Source organism: Nesoenas mayeri (genome assembly GCF_963082525.1).
Source record: "Nesoenas mayeri genome assembly, chromosome: 5".
Lineage (NCBI taxonomy): Eukaryota > Metazoa > Chordata > Aves > Columbiformes > Columbidae > Nesoenas > Nesoenas mayeri.
In genome coordinates, this window is record NC_137548.1 from 19,232,543 (window position 1) to 19,256,390 (window position 23,848).

Here is a 23,848-nt window from a genome sequence, read left to right on the forward strand (position 1 = left end):
TTTGTGGAAGTAATATTTGCTTTACCTGTTGATGGATATATATGACTTTTCCTCCTGATTAGGGATAAAAGCCCCCCCCCCCCTTTTTTTTTTTTAATGGAAGGGAAAGTTTCCTTGGCTGTCTATTTGAGTCAAGTGTCAGGCCGAATGAATATCTCTGCAGATTTGTTATGTGCCTTGTGTTGTTTTCAATAAATGTGTGAGACTGAGAGTTGCGTCTGATCCTGGTGTCAAGAAAATCTTCATTGTCAGAGCTTGATAAAAATATCACCTCTCAGTGTTACAAACTGTGAAAATATGTTATGATAAAGCTAATTGACTAGAATGCTTAAATGCATGTTTTGACCAAAGAATTCTTTTTTCTAGAACCATGAAAGGAATAATATAGTATTAAGTTACTCAAGAGAGATTTAAGAGGTAAAACACCCACTAAGTAAAACAAAAATAGAGTAGCATGGTAAAATGTCTCCAACATTAAGTAAATAGTTAGAAGTTGATGTTTTCTGGAAGATATGTCTACATGACTAACGAAACAGTAGAAGGGAAATAAAGAAATTAAGATTTTAAAAGGAATCCTGACAAAATACATACTCTTGAAAAGCCAAATCTGTGCTGAAAGTAATAGGAAAATTATTGATTTTTAATTGTCAAACCAGGCTAGTTATCCAGGAGCTTTTAGTACAAGTATTCGAGTTTATAGTACAAATCTGTTCGCATGATCATGTAATGCGCATGTATTTAGTCAGTGAGGTACTTTATAGAGTGGCAAAACTGGGAAGGAACACGTTCTCCTGATCAAAATTTCGGATGTGGAGGGGGCGAAGGCGGGTGTCCCCCTGCACTGCTGCCTCATGCAGCACAGAGAAGTCGCTTTCCCCTCTGTGAGCTGGGAAAATGGTGACTTTCCCTTGCAAAACGCTTTGAGATCTAAGGATGAACTTGGAGTTGTGCCGTGGGGAAACGAAGGCACGGATAGGGAAGTGACTTTTGTGTGCTGTGTGTGGCAGGTGGGGGGTGGTGCAGGGCTAAATATCAGTCATTAAAAATTACAGCTGACATTTTCTTCTAGGATGAAACGGAGCTGGCGTGCCGCTGGGCCCCCGGGGGACCGGGGCGGGGGAGTTGCCACAGACCGCTGTGGGGGCTCGAAGCGCCCCAGCGGCTGCCTAGAGCCGGGCGGCTGTGGCTCGACGGAAAGTCAAGGAACCGGTATGTCCCCCGGAGGGGCAGTAAAAATATAAACCTGAATTTGGGAGAGGGGGAGAATACACAGCCTCGCTTAAAAAAAAAAAAAAAAAAAAAAAAAGACAAAACCAAAGACACCCCCCCCCCCGCCCATAATTATAAGTAAAAAGCCCACCCACCCCGAGCAGGTGCGATGGTGCAGCCGCTCACCTGCCCCCTCCCCGCGCCGCCTTCGGCCCGCGCCCGCCGACGCGCGCTCCCGCCTGGCCGCCTGGCGGCGCTGCCCTCGGCGCAGGCGCAGAGCGGGGCGCGCGGGGGGGCAGGAGCGGCGCCGCGCCCTCGCTCCGCGTCCCGGGCGGTGTCTCAGCGCAGCCATGTCTGGCGGCGCGAGGCGGCGGGGTGGGCTCGGGCGGCGGCGCCCTCTGTGAGGCGGCGGACGAGCGGCGGCGGCGGGCATTCATGTCGGCGGCCAGGGATTAGCGCAGCGGGCACTGAGCCGAGCGGAGGGGGCGGCCGACGCGTCGCCCCCTTCCCGCGGGGTCTCCGGCGGGAGGGAGCCGTACCCGGTTGGCGGGGGCGGGGGGACATGGCTGACCGGAGCGCGCCGAGCTGCCACCTGCGGCTGGAGTGGGTCTACGGTTACCGGGGGCACCAGTGCCGCAACAACCTCTACTACACGGCGGCCAAGGAGATCGTCTACTTCGTGGCGGGGGTCGGCGTGGTTTACAGCCCCCGGGAGCACCGGCAGAAATTCTACCTGGGGCACCAGGACGACATCATCAGGTACCGCTGCCGCGGGCTGCCGGGCCGCATCCCGCCGCCGGCCGCGTCCCACCGCGGGCCTCGGCCCCTTCAGGCGCCCCGGCCCCACAGCCCGGCTCGTCCCCCGGCCCGCTTCTCCCGCCCCCCCGTAGCGGAACGCGGGCATCCCGCCGCCGCCCGCCCCAGGTGCCGTCCCGGACTGCGCTGGCCTCCCGCAGCCAGTCCGCGCTGTGGGGATCCGGGGAGCGGATCGAAATAGATCAAGGACCGTCAGCGCTCCCTCGCCCCCTCCGCCCCCCGGCCCCGGCTCCGCCGTGGGTAGAAACAGCCGGGAAATGGCTTTTGGCTGTCGGGTTGAAGGGGCTGTGGCGTGTGCGCCCCGCCACCGGTGCGCGGTGCTGAAACTTGTGCGGGCGCTTGTGCGCCCGGCGACGGCCCCAGGGTCGCCGTGCGGTCGCGGCCGCCGCTGAATGTCAGAGCGCCGACGGGAGAAGGGGAGAAGGGGTAATCTCGTGTGTGCCCTCAAGTACTTGGGCTGCGGAGGTTAATCTGCAGCAGGTAGACCTTTGGCTCACGTTTAAGAGGGGACGATTACATGCGGAATTAGTGGCATGCCTGTAACTCATGCAACTTTTAGGGTAATATTAACAGATTGGCCTTTCTTGCAAAATTGAGGCTTCTCCTGTAGCTCAATAGTTCACTTGGCAGTGAATGTTATCAGGTGCTGAACTTCCTAAAAAAATAATTAAAAGCTGATGTTGCAGAAGAAACATGCTGGTGTTATTTCTTAAATGTATTTTCACTCTAAGGATGCTTTTATAAGCCTAGTGGTGTGAGATCAATGAGAGAATTTGAGTATGAAGGGCAGATATGAGCCTGAGTCATCAATCCTTCAGTTTCCAGTAGGTGTCATTGCGGATGGATTTTAAATTCTGATTTCTTTTGCTCTTTCTATTGGGGTAAGAGCTAGCAGTAGCCAATTTTGTCGGGAACTTGCAGCACAAAATCTGTTTTTTATGATGCTTAGTGCTCCAGTGCATACCTTCTGTATGTGTTACTCACATGAGTAACAGGTATTGCCTGTGGAGAGCAGAATAGATGCTGTGTCTTTCACTTAAGCTTTTAAAGACATTTGAAAACTTGGTCATGATGGCCACTTTTTTCCTTGTTTAAATCTTCTTGAAGAAATTGAAGTAGATTTCAAGTAACACTATGAAAGTCCCTTAGAAGGGTGCACATCTATAGCATATTTCTTCTTGGTGCTAATAATGTGAAGAAAAAAGTAGGCAGACAGTGTACCTTTATAGACCATTGTACTAAGGGTGTTGAATCAGAAGTTTGAATCACTGCTGTTTGCATCATTTAATGCTTTAACATTCTCATTTTAATCCAGGAAAAAAGTGTTTCTTAAGAACTGCTAGCCGACTGATGACAGGTACTGCAGGAAACCCAGATCAGCAACTTCCCATCATGCTAAGGAAGTGGTGGCTAATTACTAGTTCTAATCTAAGGTCCAAGGTTGCTGTAGTATAATATTGCATGTTTAATACCATGTACTCATGAGTGCTTTTGAATAACACTGTTTCATTCAGTAGCACTTCTCACAAAGAAAGAATTACGTAGTTTGTGCTACAGCTGGGAAAGTTGTTTATGTTTTTCTGTGGTAACAGTTTTTTGCTCCCTCTCTCTCAGTTTGTTACAGAGTGCTACATTTGGCCAAGATGTGACAGAACTCTTTATTCAGTATAGTGCTAAACCAAAAAAATCCATCAAAATCAGCAAACCAGAGAGAAAAAATATAATGGCCTTATCAGATTTGTATGGGGATGTACTTTGATTTGTATGGTACCATGACCCAGCGTACTGGAGTTTATCCTGCTTTTAATTGTACTGATGTTCACAGAATATAATTCTAAATATGTTAAAGCACTACAATTTTTTGAAGTTAGAATTTTGCATGCTTGTTTGATTAAAAAGATATACAGAAATGTTTCTATGCTTAAGAAGAATGCTTGATTTAAGAGCAGCATAGCTACTTCTAATAGTAAGATTAGGCTTGCAGTGATCAGTGTTTCACTTTCTGCTTTTTCTAAAAGCAACACGGTACCATTTAAATGTCATCATCCTTTACTTTTCCTGACTAAACTTGGGTACCTAGACATGTTAGTTCTCAATATTTAATGTACTCACAGTAGGAAAATCAAGTATTAAAAAAAATGATTTTTAAAATACCGGAAAACAGGTGCAAAGTGACATTACATAATACAGTTATCATTGCTATTATTTTTTTTTTTCTCTGAAGGCAGCAAACTCAACTATCATATTGCAAGAAATTTGTATGTTTTGTGTTTTAATAGGCTCAGCAATGCTGAGGCATTTGTGACGCTTTTGTGAAAGCAATGGGATGATTGAGTGTCTTTTTACAAGCATGGGATCTTATTTGTGAAAGCATGTCTGGTGTCTGAAAATCTTTTAAAGAGTCAAACTTCCATGAGTATGGCTCCATAGCTATGAAGACTAAGCAGTATATACTGCATGCTACATGATGGTATTATTAGTAGTCTTCATTATGAGAACTTTTATATCATTAGTATGCTTTGGATGATGTTCTGATTTTAAGCATGAGTCAGGAAAAGGGGAATTGCAATTTTTAAGTCAGAAACCAGTTCTTTATCTTTAATAATAGAAAATTGCATTATATTAATGGACAGCTAGACAATATTGTCCTTTGGAATATTTCTTTATAGCACTAGCAGCTAGTTTGTCTTCTGCTGTGAAGTTTTACCTCCTTTTATTAAACAAAGCTCTATAAACCTAATGTAAGATATTTTATACGATTAGGTGTTTTAACATAATTTATTTCCAGTATAAATGTCTAATCTCAGTTTCAGTCACAGAGTGTTTGTCTGTGTCATCGTCCCCTCTCTCTAAGTTAACTGTATACTGAAAATATGAGAGCTCTCTTTCAGTGTTTTGTCCCTCAGGTCTATTGAACAGTCTTTTGCAATAGAAGAGGGTAGTTAGGATCACTTGGGGCATCTTTTGTTAGTCTGTTTTTTTAATTGAATAGTCTCATTCATTCAGCTCCAATCTGTCTCTAAAAGGACTTTTCCTGCTTTCTGGTGAACTTTTGTTTTTATTTTCTATGTCTTCTGAGAATTACTTACCAGTATCAACCCACTATTCTCGAGGATAGAGAATATAATGTTTTCGATCTTATTTCTCTCACATTTCTTATGCATCTGCCCATTTTTACTGTTCAGGTCTGGAGTGTGTGCAGACACTCGCAAAACATTTCACTTAGATGCGAAAGTGCTTCAGAAAATCAAGTGTTTTGAGAGTGCTGCTAACTGAGTTTTTTTCTTGTGTTTTGGGGAGTATATATGGAGATAAATCTCATACATGACATCTCAGGTGACTTGCTTTGATAGTGCTTTCCATTGCCAGCAGCATATCTTGGAGGTCCTCTGTGTTTGCAGAAAATAAGATCCCCTATCCAGCATGGACTGTGTATATGTAGAAGATACTAATTTTAAATGAACATATGAATTATTCCTGCAAAATTGCTGATTTAAAATCTGTGTTCGGTAGGATTTCATACATCACCAAATTAGCTTGTGTGGTGTAAATTGGTTTGCTTTACAGTGAAATGAAGAAATAAACTTAACAGCGGAGTCAATTATACTGTTAAGCAGCATTCTTTTATTGACAGTGCTGGGGAGCTCTGGGGATCATCCTCCTTAAGTGCTCCAAAGACTGGATGCTCTTGTGTTGCTTCTATTCACTTAATTCCTACATATGCATTACAATTTTTGAAAATTTTGACATACAATACATCTATACTAGGAAATAATTGATGATGCTAGTTATAATTGTTTAGTTTCTTACTTACAATACATCTATTAATTATTAGTTAAATATAAACTAAGCACTTTGTTTCTAAACAATGTATCACTTAATCTTCTGTCTCCTCTCTCCCCCTTGTCATGCAGAAGGATCTAAAACTTGAAAAAAAACCCCTCGTTTTGCAGGTGGTCAGAAAGCATTTACGATGTTGATTGTTTAATGATGGGTACATCTTTTGTAACTTAATCACAGTATACATGGATTTGGCAGCTTCTCTTCAACAGTAGAGGAGGAAGAAACAGTGTCTTGGTGTCTTCAGGTTAGATCTTGCTGCTGTTCTCCCTTGATAATTTTAGCAGTTTAGAGGAGCATGGCTTATTTAATGTAGACTGTCCTTGCCTTTTCTGAGAGACCTTAGGGGGGTCATATTTAATTCTGATCTGTATAAAGATTTCAGAAGATGCTCCCTTATAGCATTAACTTGTCATACTGGAAACTGATGCTCATGCTGAGGCTCATTATTTATCTGGGCGAGCTAAAGTGGGTTTATGTACCTTCTCTGGTGGAAGGTGAGAAAATTGGAAAGCCTAAACTCATCTGCCTTTTTAAATGACTGTCAGTTGGCAAAAGCCTTTAATGTTACTGGGACTGTTCTCTGCTGACATACTCCAAGGACACTTTTATAATAATTTTTCCCTTTATTATTTTTTTTTTCCCTCCTTTTTTTCCTGCTTTCCCTCCTTTTTTTTTCCCCCTCCTTTGTGAGCTTCAGAGTATTGGAATACTATTGAGAATTAACTTTTCACCTGGCATTGATGATGCAGTTGAAAAGCAAAAGCAAAACCTAAGATCAAACCAGTGCATCTTTTTAAGATCCTTTAATAGACTTGGGGAAAATGCATATTTTACTTTCCATGACATTTGTTCTTCAGTTAAAACTTTAGCACTTGTTTTTGAGTCTCTCCATAGGCACCATTATCTCTTTGCTGGTGCAAAACAACTGCAGAACCATGCAAGTCAAAGAAAGAAGAGGAGCTAAGTTTCTCTGTCAAAGGGACACAAATTAGGAAGACTTGTTATCTCTCTCCTTCTTCTGTAATATCCATTATATGAGTTAGTGGGCAAATAATAGTGCTGTTGTATATTCTTTCTAGAACTTTATTACCAGTTAACTGTGACTACTTGATTGAGATGTCTGTGATACCTTTAGGTTTTGTTGCTAAAGGTAGTAACTGACATGTCTTTTGATAGAAAAAACCCACATGCTCTTCTTGTGACAATGGTGCCTCTAGCTCTGCTGTAGACCAGCCATAGGCTGTGTCTAATAACTTTGTTTCCCTGCTTGTCTAGAAATCTGTGTATTTTTCCTTGTTTCAGACTGATATGGGGAAAAGAAATAATGCATCATCTGCCCCAGGACTCACATGGAGTTCTGTTTTTAGGACAGGGATAACTTTAAAAATATTCAGAAAACATTAAAACTCTTTACTATTTGGAGTTCTAGTATCAGAAACTAACAAATCCCCCTCTACAAAGACAGAGGGGAAAGAAATTTGTGCTACCTTCAGTTAAAAACAGCTGGTTCTTTCCCCCTTTATGTCCCTTTGTATCTAAGACTGTGGAGAGGTAAATTGCATGTTTACAGAAAACAAGGGTATATGCAAGACAGGTAGAAAGAATGACAAAGCATTTATTTGTGTTCTAACAGAGACAGGATTTGGCCATTTTCAGCAAAATAGTTTACTTGTCTGAATCACACCTTTTGTTAGGATGATTTTTCTTATTTGTTTCTGTGAACTCTCTAGGAATCATCTTAGACTTTGTTTCCTGAGGAAGAAAAATAAGCAGCCAAAACTCTTGCCACTCTGAACTGTGGTCTTTCTGGGTACTTTATTTGAGACTGTCATCTTTTTATGTTTCAGAATTTGGCTCGATCTGCTAGACATTGTCCTGCCTGAGATTCTGTGATCTTGCTCCTATATTCCAAGGCAAAATAAATAATTTCTGAGGTTCTAGTGAAAATCAAAATAGCCAAAATCGTGTCTGCTCCCTGATGGTAGTGCTGTTGACCAAATACGCGTGGAGGAGATTTTTCTACCTATTGTTGCATTTTCAGCGTTAGTTTAACAGTTGGCATCTAAGAAATTGTTGAGCTCTGTCTGCTGCTTTCTAAGACTGCTACTAGATAATGCTCTCCAGGAGGCAGGTCCAGGCCCCCTCTGTGTGACTGTCACCTGTGATTTGCAAACAGAAATTCTAGTAGTGCAATGAATAGTCATGTCCTAGGTTTGCATGATGACTCTGGTCTTTTCCTTGTCCTTTCTGTTTGTTAGCTATGCATTGTTATGACTTTGGATGATTAGCTGCTGGACTTCTGTAAAGGTGCTGTGTATTTCTGCCACCTCATTATATCACTCTGTCTCTCTTTGTTTCCTTTTCATTAGATCTATGCCATGTTCCTCTAGTAGACCAACACCCTAAGATCAGTCCTAGTTCTCTAAAACCTCAACCAATAATTCAAGGAATTGAAAGTTAGGGTATCTACTGTTAGGTTTATTGTCATGTTCTTCTTTGGAGTAAATGGTGTGTGTCTCTGACCTAACTCCAGATGACAGTCAATCACAAACGTTAAGCAATAGATATTGTACATAGGTACAAAATTTTATCAGATGGAATTGTATTAATTTATTTGGCAGCAGATCTATGAATTTTTACTAGGAATTTCACAATGAGTTGTGTATTTCAGATTCTCAGGAATATAACGGAATAAATACCATGGTTCCACATAAGAAAAAAAATCTTAATTGTTCATTACATGTGCAACCTCTTCCATTTTTTGAATTAGTAATGTGATAGAGGAAAAACAAGATTCAGCATGTTCTGGTGAGAAATTCTTTGTATTCCCTTAATTTCTATGCAGTCCAGATATTTCTTTCTGGAAGAGAACCCTGTTGTTTATTTATTTGTGGAAATGTAATCTCCCAAATTATTTCAACACTCATAGCCTTTGAAAAAGGCTGGTGATCCTCTGTTGGGTCCTCTAAACTTTGCTGGAGGAAAACAGTGGTAAAAACCATCTTATACTCATGCCTCAAATATGAAATGGGTCATGTATAGAAACACCTCAAAATGCTGCTTGTGTAATACTTGGGAAACTGTGCATACATTCTGGTAGTCCTGGGAAACCAATCTTTGTTTTTGAGTCCCAAAGAAAGTCTCTGATAGGAATCGTTCCCCTCTACTCAGCACTGGTGAGGCCACACCTGGAGCACTGTGTCCAGTTCTGGGCTCCCCAGGACAAGAGAGACATGGTGCTACTAGAGAGAGTTCAACAAAGGGCCACAAAGAAGAACTGGAACATGCCTGCTGAGAGAGCTGGGACCATTTAGCCTAGAGAAGACTCAGAGGGGATCATATCAATGTATATATTAATAAATACCTGAAAGGGAAGTGTAAAGAAGTTGGAGACAGGCTCTTTTCAGTTGTGGCCAGTGACAGGTCAAGTGACTTTCCAAAGAAAAGTCAAAATTGCTGAGCAGTGGGGCTTCTGGAGTTGGAAGTTCAGTTTCAAAGCATCAGGATTTTGACTACGAACATTGATTTGTGATATTCTTCCCACATGTAAATTCAAATAAAAATAATGTCATCTAAGTCTATAGTTAAGGAAATTATTTTTGAAATTATTCTTTCTCGAAGAAAATGAGACATGGAGAGTAAACTGTGGGTTTTTTGATATGTAATGGAATGTTTACTGTGTAACTGTCAAGGTTTGATTGCAAAGGGCAACAATAAACCGTGGCAGATGCTTTGTTAAGCCCCTCTTCCCCCTAATCACCCGTTTTCCCGCTAGGGAGAGACAATAGGAGGAAAAGAGACAGACTAGCAAGTTGGAAAAAAAAAGTTAAAAATGTTTTACTAATGCTACTAATAAAATAGAGAAAATAATACAAAATATACAAAACAATATTTTGAGGGACTGATTATTTGGTTTTTGGTTTTGTTTTTCCCAAAAGAGTTTGGATTTGCAACTTAAAAATCAAGTATTCTCCTTATCTTGTTTTTAGGCTTATATGGTCCCTTGCTGTCCCGTCCCAACAGATGGGATGAGAGATGAGTTAACTCTGAACGTGACATGCGCCCTGACTCAACAGATGAGATCAGGTGTGAATTAGCTCTGGGTATTTTTGCACAGTGAAGCTAAGTGAATGGCAATCACTCCGGTGGTCCAATTCAGTTATGAATTTACTAAAAGTAGATGGTGTAGTACAAATTACAGTGATTAGTGACTTGGCAAAAGTATGTTATCATATCATAAAACTTAATACATTGACAGCATATGTTCAAGAAAAAGGAATAGAGAGAGCGAGAAGGAAAACTAAGATAACAGAGAGAGAGTAAGATATCACCACTCCACAGGTACATCGGTCCCGTGACAACCTCTGAAGAGGGGGGACATGTTGAAGATTTACATGCTGTCACCTCATACCATGCGTGAGTTTGTTTTATAAACCAGTTTATTTACACACAAGATAAGAGAGGGCAGTTCATCTCCTCCCTTTGTTTGCTCTTCATGCTAATTAGGAAGGCTCTTCTGGAAATGGGTCTGGGATCTTCAAACTGCGGGAAAGTTCACAGTACTGACCAGAAGTGAGTTGATTTGCCCATCAAGGGTAGCTGTTGGTTCATGGTTTCTTCTGGTAGTTGGTTGTCCATCAGATGGCTCATCTCTATCATCCCAATTAGGCCATGAGACCTTTCACAGCAACACTTAATTTCCTTTATCTTACGAGGTGTCCGCCTCCATGGCCATAAAACCTTGGGAAAGATAAGACAAGGTGTTATCTATCTTTTCCTCACAAAGTAACAAAACCAGATGTTTAAGGCATAACATAGCCCTTTGTTCTGCTAAGGATGGGGGGAATGCTTCAAGGTTGTCACACGTGTTTGTTTTGTTTATTCTAGAGATAAATCCGTCTACTCTCACTATGTTATCTCCAGATATTCTTTAAGGGCATAGTCAGTGTATTAACCTCCATTAAAAAACTCATGACTTAATGGGACTTAAATTATGTTGTAATTAAACTAATCAGTTCTCCTATGACCCTCTAGCTCAAGTATCTTTTGACTGTCTGTCACTCAAAATGGCATTTCTTACAGCAGAAGCAGTTGCTAGGACAAGAAGTACAATAGTTACTGGCCACTGGATTTTATGCCATGGTTCACAAGGACAAGGTCACAGTTAAGCTCTGTCCAGCTTTTCATGTTAAGTGATCTCGCATTGTCAAATGCTTAACAGTCTGGAGGGAGGACGTGTTCCTATCTTAAATCGATCAGAAGGAGCGGGGAGAGAGAATGATCTGCTTTTTCTTGAGGAAAACCAAGTATTCTTGGTAGTTCTGGAGCTGTTCTGGAATATGTGCTGTACCTGACACGAGGATGTTCTGTGAGGGATTTATTGTCAAATTTTCATTATTGAGAGCTTTGTGTGTTGTCTTTTAAAAATATCTTTTGCTTGGATTTGGTTTGATAAAATGAAAATATTTTAGGAATACAGAAGAAAATATTTCCTGGATTCAGTTTTGAAATTTCACTGGAGTGTGCCTGTTTCACTGGAGTATGCCTGCATACCACTGAAAACTTTATTTTTCCAAATAAGAACTACATGAATAGAAATACCAAAAATATCCAACCAGAATTGAACACCTAAGACATACTGGAAGTTGATTAAAGTAGATCGACACAGCAAGGAGCTACAGGCTTATGAGCTTGCCTTCATGCATCATGCTTTCCATAGCCAGCAGTCACATCACCTTCTGATCTGATTCTGTCAGCACTCACAGGCAGGGTCAGATCAGGTCAATACTTAAATGGGAAAACATCTTGGTGCTGTGGGAAATTCTTCTCTTGATTTGGGACTTGGCTCTTTTTCTCAGAAGTAATGTGACAACAGGAGGCTGTAGGACTATATCAGGAAATATAACAAATGCCTTAATAATATTTGATAATTAAAATTTTCAAAATATTTAATATAGAAATTTTGAGGTCTGCCCTAATCGTTTAGCTTTTCCAAGTTGCAATCAACGCAATTATGTTTCTGATTGCCTATATTTTCAATATTTTAATTTGTTGGTCATTCTTGTCATATAGATAGCAAAGCAGATTATGTTCCTGGCTGATTTTTAACAGCATTATGAAGTGAACTTATTATTCTGTTTACAATGTTATTATTACAGTGATATGCACTGTCTAGCAGTAGCTTAGCATGTTTGAATAAAATAATTCTTTTGAAGGATTTGCCCGAAGTCAAATGTGGTGAGTTTTTTTTAATTTATTTTTATTTTTTTATTAGATGCAAAATTTAAAGTTTTGGTTAAGACATAAACTTCAGGGGTTTAAAAGTTAATTATTTAAGAGCTGATTTATTTTTTTCCCCTTAAGTGTTTTAGATTGAAAAACATAGTATGCAAGTTCCGTCTGACATATCAAAAAATGAGTTTAGATTTTACTGTAATTACTAACATGAGCACTGTAGGCTTTTCAAAAAACATACATTGCTTGAAACAAAACCTGAAATAATTATAAAGCCTTCTCCAAACAACAAAAATTACAAGAAGTTATTTCTATTTTTATGTTATCTACAATTTTGAGGTTTTAAAGTTTAAGCAGACATTGACATAAGGCTAAAAAAGCTGGAGAATTTAGTTTTATGTTTTATAATATCTCAAGGGTTATTTTTTACTTTAAAGTGTAGTTCACAGAGTTTTTCAAAATATTATTATATCACTTACAGAGTTATACTTGTGATTTAGGACAGCAATTCTGTCTAGCATCAAGGAATTTAAAAGAAAAATAATATATTACTCAAAAGTGGCAGAACTGTCTAATCCGGACTGATAAGGATCAGTCATATGCTCAATTTAAAATTCATTTTTCTTAAGATAGCCTTAAAATTTTAATGCTGTTATAGTATCATCAATGAAATTGATTTATTCACAAGATATTTGGCTTGGAATAGCGTGTTGCTTTTGGTATTTTCACCTGGTAGACAAAGTTAGTGAGCACTTCAGGTAACTTGAGAAGAAAAATAAATTTTCTTGAACTTACGTGGCACAGTGTGAAAGTTCCCCTGGCCATCTTAATAATTCAGTTGAATATTTACCCTAGATGCTATTGAATGTTCTCTTCAAAATACATATGGTCAAGATTTTCTGCACAGTGAGGTTCTGGTGTGAGTCCCGTCTGGTGTAGTGTGGACTTTATCTGGTGCATCAATGAAGCACCTTACAGAATGTTATAGATACATATAAATCACTTGCATTAGGGCACACATTGCTCTGATTGCTCCCATGGCTACAAAGGACTTTCATTTCTACAAGAAATAACTGATATCGTTATTTGTATTGCTGTTGTAGGTAATGTGGTAGTAAAAGACTTTCAAAATGTACTGCTCAATTTCTAGAGAAAAGGTCAGAAACAGCCAAGTTTGCCTTAACTCTTAGTGACAAAAGAGGTGATTGAATTTTTAAGCCACGTTTACAATACCTATCAGTTATATATTGCAAAAGATAGGAACCGCGAACAATTCCAGTGTGTGTACCATCTGACAACAAATCCCTGCAACGTTTTTGGGATTGACCACCTTTACTTTAGTTTCAAGTTTTTGTCTTTCTGCTTCAATTTTGGTCATGAAAATGACAAATATGATGTCAGCATTACTAAGAAAGTGGACAAACTTTGTTATTCTATAGTAGCTGATATCTGAGTTGAATGAAATCACTCTTGGAGACGTCTTCATCAGCCTATGAACATGAAGATAATCTGTCCTTTGAAGACCTCATCCTGACATATCTATTATTTTGGTGATAGGTGAGATATTCCACTTCTATGCTGCATTAAAAAAAAAAAATAGTCTTTGTGTCACCATTTCTGTTAGATAAGTAGTTTTTCTTGTTATTTAACCTAGCTGCTAACAGATACTGATATTATTAAATCTCTAAAGAAATATTAGTTCTCTTCTGCAGAATAATTTTCCTTGGCCTAGTTGAAAAAGACTTTCTTTTAACTGACAATCCTCATTACCATGGATAGGCTTCCTGGTAGACTCCTTTTCCTTTGAATAGGATTTGTAAGCTGGTGCCTGATGCTTATCCTTCTACGAAAGCCCTGGATATTCACGTTACTTCGGAAGATACAGTGGACAATCCTTCTAGCTGTTCTCCAGGGTTTTCTGACTTCATATCACTGCTTGATTTTCTAAGCTTTTTCAGAAGAGTTTTCTGTATTGTGCCTATTACTTTGGCCTGCAGACAGAATGGATCAAGGTGTGTATCTGTATGCCCAAATCAGTCTGATTCTTTTGCTTTAAAAACATGTGTTGCTTCCTCTCATTTTAGCTGCCCCCCCCCCCCTTATTTTAATTCTCATCCTAACAGTGATGTCCAACTTCTTTTTGCTTAGATATTTACAGGGTCATCCTTGACAAATATTTTTGGGGCCTCACTTCTTGGGAGGTAGCTTCGTATGGTTTGTGGATTAGCATTGTTTTGCATTGGAATGATGTTCCTGTGCTGAAAAGCAGTGGGTTCATACAAGGGGAGTAATAACTCCTCTTGAGCTGTGAACTAAAATGCCTCTTTTCCTGGGTTAAGGTAAAAGCCAGTTTATTCATGGGAATTTTTTACTTTAGACCATCCAAATACAAACTGGATTACTAGGTTTTAAGATAAGTGTGTGGGAATAAAATAATCTTAAACATATGCTTTAGATTACTTCCAAGAGGTTTCTCTGTGTTCATTTCAGCTTATGAACTGAACTTATGCTGGGATGTATATCCAATCTCAGAACCAGGTCCCCTTTTCAGAAAATATTCACCCTCACATCCTTTTGGAACAACCTGTGCCTAATCAGTGGCTGGTGGGTAGGAATTGTGGCTGGCACAGGAGGGCGCCTGGGCAGACCCTGGCATTTTGTTCACATGCAAACTTCTCTCTTCACAAGGATTGCTATGACTTCAAGTTTCTTGAGAGGTTGAATTCAGGAGTCAAGAGAAATGTGCTGTAACTTCGGAGAGAATAATGACATTTTGAACAAAGTGATCAGCTTTATAGGTACCACAAGTGGTACTTGTGCTAATGGGTTATCCATATCTGTGACAGAAGACATGGAGGAAAATTTTTCATTTGCCTTTTACATTATGGTGACTGTAGGATGTATTACAATTTAAGGTCTGTGGGCTTCATACAATTTAACATAAAATTAGATATTTAACATAAAATTATAAGTAAATCAAATGCTTGATTCAGGTTAAGAGTTCAACTGAACAGAAGAGAAACAAAACTCAGGCAAAGGACCGAGCATAATAATAAAGCAAATGTTTCCAAGCTGAAGATCATGTTTACGAAGTGCTGCTAGTTTAGTAAAATCATTGTATTCTCTCCTCTAGCTCACACTTGTCACTCCTGATTATGTATTGTATTTTTTTTATCTACCAGAACTGGAGAGTAAAATTTGTATATATGACATGATTTTATAAAGATGTTCTAAAGACTAGATGGAAAAGGATCACTTTATTGCTTTGCTTCTTTCTGTTTTGGTGGCACATTTCTTCTGACTAAATCTAATTGGATATAATGTTAAAAATGACAGCAACCCTTCAATTTTCTGAATTATAGGGTAACTTATTTTAATGCTAAAGCTCCTGAAAATGCCAGACTGTGATATAGGTTCATGCAAACATAATACAGACATCCAATTGGGAAAAAAAACCCGAAACCTACTTAAGGGTAAAAGTCACTTAAAAACATTTACACATTTTAGTCATTTGAGTGGTGGTGAGATGTCTCTATTTTATCGAGACAGCATGTGCTCAGAATGAGTGGATTAATTCTATGTTTTGGTTAGCTGACAACTGTATAAACCCTCTTCTGACTTTTAGAACTGTATTAATCCTCGTTCCCTGCTTATAATCCCTCTACAAGAGCAAGCAAGGTGAATGATGCTTTATCTTAGATCAAGATAAAGCATTTGACAGCATCTGGAAATTGCCTGAAGATTTTTTGTGGTGAGTGTGACTTTCTAAGCTAAATAGTCTTCCAGAGTACATAGGGAAATAGGAAAATTTGAAGAACTAGTAAATGTTTGGTTTATTAGTTTTTTTTTTTAGGTCGAGGTTGCACTTTAGATGATATTTGCATTTTAGTTATAGGTTTCTCTTTTACTTATTGCTTTACCAAGTGCTGTTTCTTCCACCATAGAAATACCATAAAAATGAATAGCCTCTGGAACATTATTCAGTAATAAATTAATTTACAAATAATTGTAATTTTATCTTTCATAGGTTACAGAATATGCTTACATTAATGAGTGTACGTTACCATACCTCATTGGGAATAGTCAACTGGATCACTATTCTTAAGATAAACATAATTTGAGAACAGAAGAGGTGCATTTTCTTCAAAGTGTTGCTCATGAATGCTCTTTATACATCTTCTCATTTTTAGTGGATTTTAATAACTAAGTTTGTGAGCCCACATGTGCAACAGCTTTCACTGCTTACCAAATACACATTGACCTTGGAGTCGCTCTGCTATTCTTAAGAGTTCCACATGCTTCTTTCCTGTTTTGTTTATGCGTCTGGTACATGTGGCGTTTTTGTTTGTTTTAGCAGACACTCTTTCATGTAAATAGTTATGTTCTGTGGCCTCCATCATTTTTTTTTATTAATAGCTTTTCTAAATGATGGTTCAGATATTGTCTGAACTTTAGGTGGTATCCTGGCTCATTTCACCATTCAGGACATGAAGTTAGATTCTGGGGTGGTGAATCTGAGACAGGTGTTACAGGTATCCTTGACTTTCCTTTTCTGTAGGAAAACACTTCTGACTAACACCTGCAAAATACCTGTAGGCTTGGTGTTCTCAAGAGCTCAGAAAGTAATCTAGCTTATCTGCAGTCTCCAGGGTTGGCAAGATAGAAGATTGTCTTGGTGGTCTCTTCTGGTCTAAAACTTCTTGGATTGGTAATGAAATACAATCCATTGAAGCACGGAATATTGTGTTTATCTCAGCTTATTTCACCAGCAGCTCTATCACTGCCATCTTCCCATCATTCCTTATTTTAAGCCAACTGCTAAATTTGTCAGGGTGACCTTACTACAAAAAAGAAAAACCTTCCAAAAGTTGTTGCTATTCCATGACTCCACTCTTGAACATTTAGATGATAAGTTCTCATGTGTTCAGATGAGTTTTTCATAATATATCCCACAGGAGAGAAAACTCAATTGGTGTTCAAACTTCTTGTTCAGAAATATTAAAGAAAATTGTATAATCTGTGATTTTTTTTTTTTTTTTTTGCTGTGTAATACTAGAAGTTCTAGTATAAATTTCAAAAATAATAGAAGGAAAATTAATCTGTTAGATAAAAACTGTTGTAAGTCTTTTATGGAGAAGAAGCAAACAGTAATGACTGGATGGAGAGTTGTTTGAAGGGTTTTACTATGATAGTGAAAGATTAGAAACAAGAAATTTTGTACCTCAAGCAAGTTTAATTCATGTGTAAGGTCAGAAGCATCCCAAATAATTTCTTCTGGAAATAAATTTTTGAAATTTTCCAAGCTAAAAGATTTGGAGTAAATGCTTCTTTGACCTTAAATAATTTCTAATTCAGGAAATGGTGCAATGAGTTTTTGTGAACTGAAAAATGGGAGTGATTAGCACTATGATAATTTTTGTCATGCAGTTATGCTTCCTAGCCTGTATTTTGCTGAAAACTTTGTTTGAAATGAAATCTGTTCTGATTTTGTAGCCATACATGTCTGTGTCCACACAATTAAGTGGCTACAGCGTGATAGCCTGTACTTAAGCAAATTAAGTAGTTTCTTAGCTTGTAAACTGGTTAGAATGGGAAATCAGAATTTCCGCTTTAATTTTGGGCTGCCTCTGTTTTTTTAATCTGTGATCATTTTGTAGGTTTGTACACTTTTCAGCACTTGCATTCAGGAGTGAAGAACTGTTTTCTATCTTTGTGACTGGCAGGTCCTAACCAAATAATTGAACAGTGTTTGCAGATTTGTTAAGAGATCCCTTTCAGGTCATCAAATGTAGTGACGCAAAGGAGCTGAGGAGCTGGACTGCCTCCCTCTTCAGTTATTGACAGCTGAGTGCAGTACCTTTACTTTGTGCAGATCTTTCTCTTCTGTATTATTTTTCTCCTTTTTTCTTTGCCTGTTGTTGTTAAAGAATGAGTCTTAAGACCTTGCAGTGTCTCATGAGGAAAGAAGGAAGTGGGATATTCTTTTTGGTGGGATTCCATTCCTTGGTTACCTTCAGGCTTTAGTATGCCTTGTTATTTTACCATTATAATCAGAATTGCTTCTTTTATGTGAATAGCTAGCGAAAGATAACAGGACTTTGTCTTAGCACATTTATCTCCAAATCATATTGGAGTATATGAAATTTCTGACATTTCTGTGAGAAGAGTTTTTTGCTAGGAAAATTCAAGTAAATTTGCTGCCTTCTTTTTTTAAGGGACATGTTAGAAAAGAAACTTTCCTCAGATAGTGAAAACCTGGTGATGAAAATGTCAAGATCATGTAGAACTTGGAAAAATACCATCAACCGCTGCCCTGTCAAACATGAGTTCTCCTATTGGCACTGGAAGAATCATTAGTATTTGAAAAGAAGGGGAATATATTTATTTTTAATCTCCTCTAGAGATGGTAACTCTTTTATTAGAATGCTTAAGTCAATCCCTTCCTTAGCAGTGCAGGACATGACTAGGCAAGGCAAAAATAGGCATCTACGTAAACTGTCAAATAGTTCCCAGAATCTTTTTCCTCAGTTTTCGTATCTGAATGAGTGGGGAACTTCGCATCAGTGTTACTGTACTCACCCTTTCACCCTCTAACTATTTCATTTTCTTTGAAGTCCATCTGGCCTTTTTTTTTTTTTTTTTTCCTTTTCCCTTCTGCTGGGTTTTGGAACAGATAAGAGCCCAAAGGGATTTTCAGAATTCTCCATGTTGCTTCTAAGCATTTATTTGTAATCTAAAAACATTAAGATCTGAGAGGAGAGAATATGGAATGATTATAAGATAAGCTGCGTCTTGGAATAATCTATGTGCAGTTTTAGTCCACCCTCCCTGTCTCCAGTTCAGACTTTCTTACTTTGAAGCTGAATGATGTATGATTTAAGGAATCTTCAGAAAGCTGTATTTGACATTGTTGATGCCGTGACAATAACTATGTGGAAGACCCAGTAGTGATGCTCCGTGATGAGTACTGCTTTGTTTTCTCCACGGGAAGTAAGCATGTTCTGGCTTGTTCTATTTAAATTTTGATGAGAGGTGTTTGCTGATTACAGCTCTTTCTGCTTTAACAACTTAATATGACAGAAATGGTTTGTAGTTTCTCCAGTCATTTTTTCCAGGGAAATATGTATAAATGATAGCAAATAAGAAAATATCCACAACTATACATAAAAAGTCTGTAAACGTACAATGACAATATTCTTCTGTATTTATTAATAGAAAAAAACCAGTTAAAATTAACTCTTAATTAATATGTATCTGAGATGCGGTTATTTTACTGCAGTATTCTTTTGTGCATTTTTACTGGTGCCCTAGATTTGTGAAGCTCAGGAGTAGTCACATGAATATATTCTTGGATTTTCATCCAATATTGTTGCTAAGGAAACATCATCTTTAATACTGTATCCTTGTCTGCAGCTTGTCTGTATTAATCAATGCCTGTTAATGCTCAGCATAAACCAAGTAAAGATAGAAAAATCTTCATTTCTTTTCTAAACCAGTAGTTTATTGTAGACTGTTCTACCTTCAGGATCCCCTACCACTACAAACCTCACACAAATCAGAAGCTCATGTCCATGTCTGTGGTCTCTTCCCAAAGAGACACAGTATGGACAATTTTTATGCTTGCCTTTTCTTTTTTTTTCTTTTTTTTTTTTTTAATAGGCTGCCATTAATATTTAATATCCTTAATCTAACATAGGTATTGTACCGTGCATGGATCTTGTCAAAATGGTGGGAATGCTTATGTGCTGCTCTACAAGGGAAAAATAACCTTTTCTGTTTTTCTGTTTTAAGTATAGAAGAGGAGTTTGAATGCACTAAATTGAGAAACATTCTCCTTTTCAGTATACCATTAAAACTGTAATACTGTATTTCAACGTCCTTTGAATATCTATCTAGGAAAAGACCTGCCATTCAGAGGTAACAGTGGAAATGTTGGTTCTCTACAGGTACAGCTGTTTGGTTTTGTTGCAATAGTGGCAGGCAGATTTTTTACAGGTTTTCTTATAGCAAATTTCAAAATTAATTTGACTTAGCAGTTTGTTAGCCTAATTCCTGCTTTGTTTCATGGTCACGTTTGCTGTTTGGACATTTTCTTTCATATCACAGAATCACAGAATGTCAGAGATTGGAAGGTACCTCAAAAGATCATCCAGTCCAATCCCTCTGCTGGAGCAGGAACACCTAGATGAGGTTACACAGGAATGTGTCCAGGCGGGTTTTTGGGGATGACCTATTAGAGAGCAGTGTAGGGAAAAGGGACCTGGGGGTCCTGGTGGACAGCAGGATGAGCATGAGCCAGCACTGTGCCCTTGTGGCCAGGAAGGCCAATGCCATCCTTTGGTGTATTAGAAGCAGGGGGCTGGTTAGTAGGTTGAGGGAGGTCCTCCTTCCCCTCTACTCTGCCCTGGTGAGACCACACCTGGAATATTGTGTCCAGTTCTGGGCCTCTCAGTTCCAGAAGGACAGGGAACTGCTGGAGAGAGTCCAGTGCAGGGCAACAAAGATGATTAAGGGAGTGGAACATCTCCCTTATCTGATTCTTCAGAGATGCTATATTAGTTCTAAAATCTGTTCTTGAAGAGCCTGGATCAGAAAGGCCAGAGGCAAGCAAGAGGGCCTGAAGAACCTATCGCGTTAGGAATATTTGTTTCCTTTTTTGGACAAGCAGTGATATCTCATTCATCAGCTTAGTCATCCTTCAAGGAAGAAGAAAGCAGTCAGGCGCAAGTTTACAGTCTAGCTGTGTGGGCTAGATGCAAGCACAGTTTCAGCAGTCTAACCTGGATAGGTCATCCCAGCTTTTGTTACCAGGCCAGTAAAAAGAACTTGAGTTCTCTCCTTCTGAGAGCTTCTCTTTCTACTAAGTAATCTCACTAGGAGAAACAATGCAAGAAGATCTGTTTTAGGAAGCATGGAAAGAGTCAAGGGACTGCTATTGCTTTTACCATCACTAAGAAAAGGAACTGCCACACTTATTTACATGATTTTCATATGAACCGAGAATGATACCAAGATGCATTTCCTTAATATTAAAGTCTTGGTTATTATTATACCCATAGGGTACCATGCAGAATTCTAGGTCTGAAATTTTGAGTTCTGATTGAAACTCAAGGATCAGACTCCAGTTACAAGCAATCTGGAGACTCTCTTCAGTTTTTGCTTTGGACTGTGAGTGATTAAGCAATCTTTACAGGCATAGCAATTAATACAAAAATATAGTCTCTTGATCTAACCTCTGGAGTAAAAGCATTGATACAACTCACATTTTCAGGAACTTTCATTATTAAAACAGTCCTAAGCAATGCATTGTAAATGGCTTCTTAGTGCAGAAAAAAAAATATAACTAGAATGGGTGCCCCAAAATGGATAATCATAAAGATTTGCTGTCCAGGGCCTACATTGATCATGGGCATGATGCAGTTAATGGAATAAAACAATGAGTGAAAGCTGTCTTTGGATATCCTGTCAGATCTCTGAGACCCCTCTGCGGAGTTGTTACTAGTGTACAGCTGTTGGGGTGGTATTTGCAGTAGTTGCACACTGTCCATCCACTTGGGCCCTGAGGACAGGCAGAAAACCCTAAGTGTGCCTCAGCTCTTAAAACAGCTTCCAAATCTGTTGGTGTGGGCTCTGTGAATAAGTACGCTGCCCCCATCTGTTGTGAGAGCCAGTGATATAAAATACTTGCAAGTAGTACCTTAATCTGTCCCTCACTCTTTGGCCTGGAAGAAATGGTGAGGGAAGGTGTTTTCAGGTAAGTATTTCTACAGCCACTGCCAAAATCTCTGCTGTTCAGTTCTGCGCAAATCCCTGCATATAGGCATTTTTAAAAAAGCTTCCCGTTTTAAAGTATTTATTGTATATTTATTTTCTTCTCCTTTCAATGACTCTCTGGAAAGGTTGTTCACAATTTACTATAGAAACTGAAGTGATAGGGGAAGGGCATTGGTAACTGTACAGTATTGTCTGTTATAATTAAAATACACGCTTTGGATCTTAATTTGTGCTTTGTTATCCCATATCAAGGCAGAATTTGAGCTCAGTTGTTAAGACAGTATTTTATAACAAGATATAGAAAGAACTAATACTATGATATTTCTATTAGTTATTATTTGGCATTTATTAACTAGAAAAAGAGGAAAGATTCTATATTGACCTAATACATTTTGAGTGGAATTAGTTGGCATACTTGGGCTGGGACAATGTTTTCCTGGCCCTTGGCAGTGTCTTTACCATTGTCCTTCCACCTCTGATGTGTTGTGTTTATCACTTCTGGTCGTTAGTTGAAAACACGCTAAGCTAGTTTTTGGTTGCTGGGAAGCAGGGTGTGGCGTGGGAGGGTTCTGCACATGTGTGTGTCCAGGCTCGAGCCTGAGCATTTTCAAAGCTGAGGTTGTGGGTGGTTCTAACTTGCCTGAAACTGCACAATGCACTTACAGCAGAGCAAAGTATGGGATTGAATAGCTCATGAACCAGTCATATGACAGCCATGTTTTTACGTTTTCACTTAGTTTCAGTCTCCATCTTTTTTCTATTTTTCTCATTCTTTTAATTCCCTTACTCTTTGATTTCTTTATTGTCCATGTGATCTTATCTCTCTCTCTCTCTGTGGTGTCATTGTAAAAATTAGATCCTTTCAAATGCAGCATCTTGTTTCCTCCAGAGGCTTTTTTCCCTTTTCCCCATGCGTACACCATCTGCCTGTGTGTGCTCTGGAGATGTGCAGGTGTCAGTCAGGATTAGGTGGCAAAACTGAAGTGAAATGTGAGGTTTTGCCTACTGGATCCTTCCTGCATTGCTTTTTAATTATGAAGTTGCTCTGTCAAATAAAGAAGGAAGGGTAGAACCAGAGAAATAACTCTGGAATTGAAGAGGAGGGAAATGTTGATTGCTTGATCCTGATACAGAGGATAATGCAGAGTAGTAAAGAAGAGGAATTCCCACATAGAAGTTGAAAGGTCCAGAGGCTCTTAACCCTTTGTAGAAACTTTGAAGTGAAAGATTCCTCTCAGTGTTGTGCATGTAGAACTTGTCAAGCAATATCAACCAGCTGAAATGCTTTATTGAAACAGAAAAAATATTAAAGCGTATCACGTGATATAGTATGAGTTTATGAAATATTAAGCAACTTGTAGCGTGGTTTTCTCCTGCTCTCTTTGTATATAGAAAATGTATACATCTGTTAATTTCCTGATTATCTTGGCCATTTCTTCTATGTTTATAGACTTCCCTTGTCTCTGCCCTTGAAAGTTCATGTATCAAAACCTGTGTACAAATGTAAGATCAGCTTACCATTTCAAAGTACTCAACCTTTCTCATTTCCAAGTGATGCTGAGAAGAGAAACATATTTAGTATATGTTGTTAGTGGTTCTGTTCACCAGTCTCTCAAGATGATTCCTCTATGATTAGTTAGGGGAGAAAATGTTTTAGTCAGATAGCCAACTTTTGAAATTTTATCTTCCTGACTCACATGTGGTATTTCTCACATAATTTTGGCCTGCTGTACCTACTCTGTGTAGAATGTCATCAAGTAGCTTGGTTGGTTTTGTATTAGAATATATTCTTCTTTACTTTTCTATATTATGAATTATGAATCTTCAGACCTCACGTCCTCCCTTGCAGCTTGCTTGCATAAACAAAACAAAACAAAAAACTCGCTTGCTGACTAACATGCTTTCTAGCTTGGCCCCAGATTTGACAGAACAGTTGTGATGATCCGCTATGGACTTTGAAAGACTCTGAAAT

At 38.9% G+C, this 23,848-nt stretch overlaps 1 protein-coding gene across 2 annotated transcripts in view; it reads left to right on the forward strand.

Moving 5' to 3' along the window:
• Nucleotides 1–1,771: 1,771 nt before the first annotated feature.
• EML5 (EMAP like 5) overlaps nt 1,772–23,848 on the forward strand; it is a gene marked incomplete at both ends in the record, with an annotated part of 112,525 nt that continues 90,448 nt past the window's right edge. For both annotated transcript variants that reach the window (XM_080345832.1, XM_080345833.1), the window contains one exon: nt 1,772–1,968. In XM_080345832.1, the coding sequence (XP_080201958.1) occupies nt 1,772–1,968 (197 nt within the window). The remainder of the gene's footprint in view (nt 1,969–23,848) is intronic.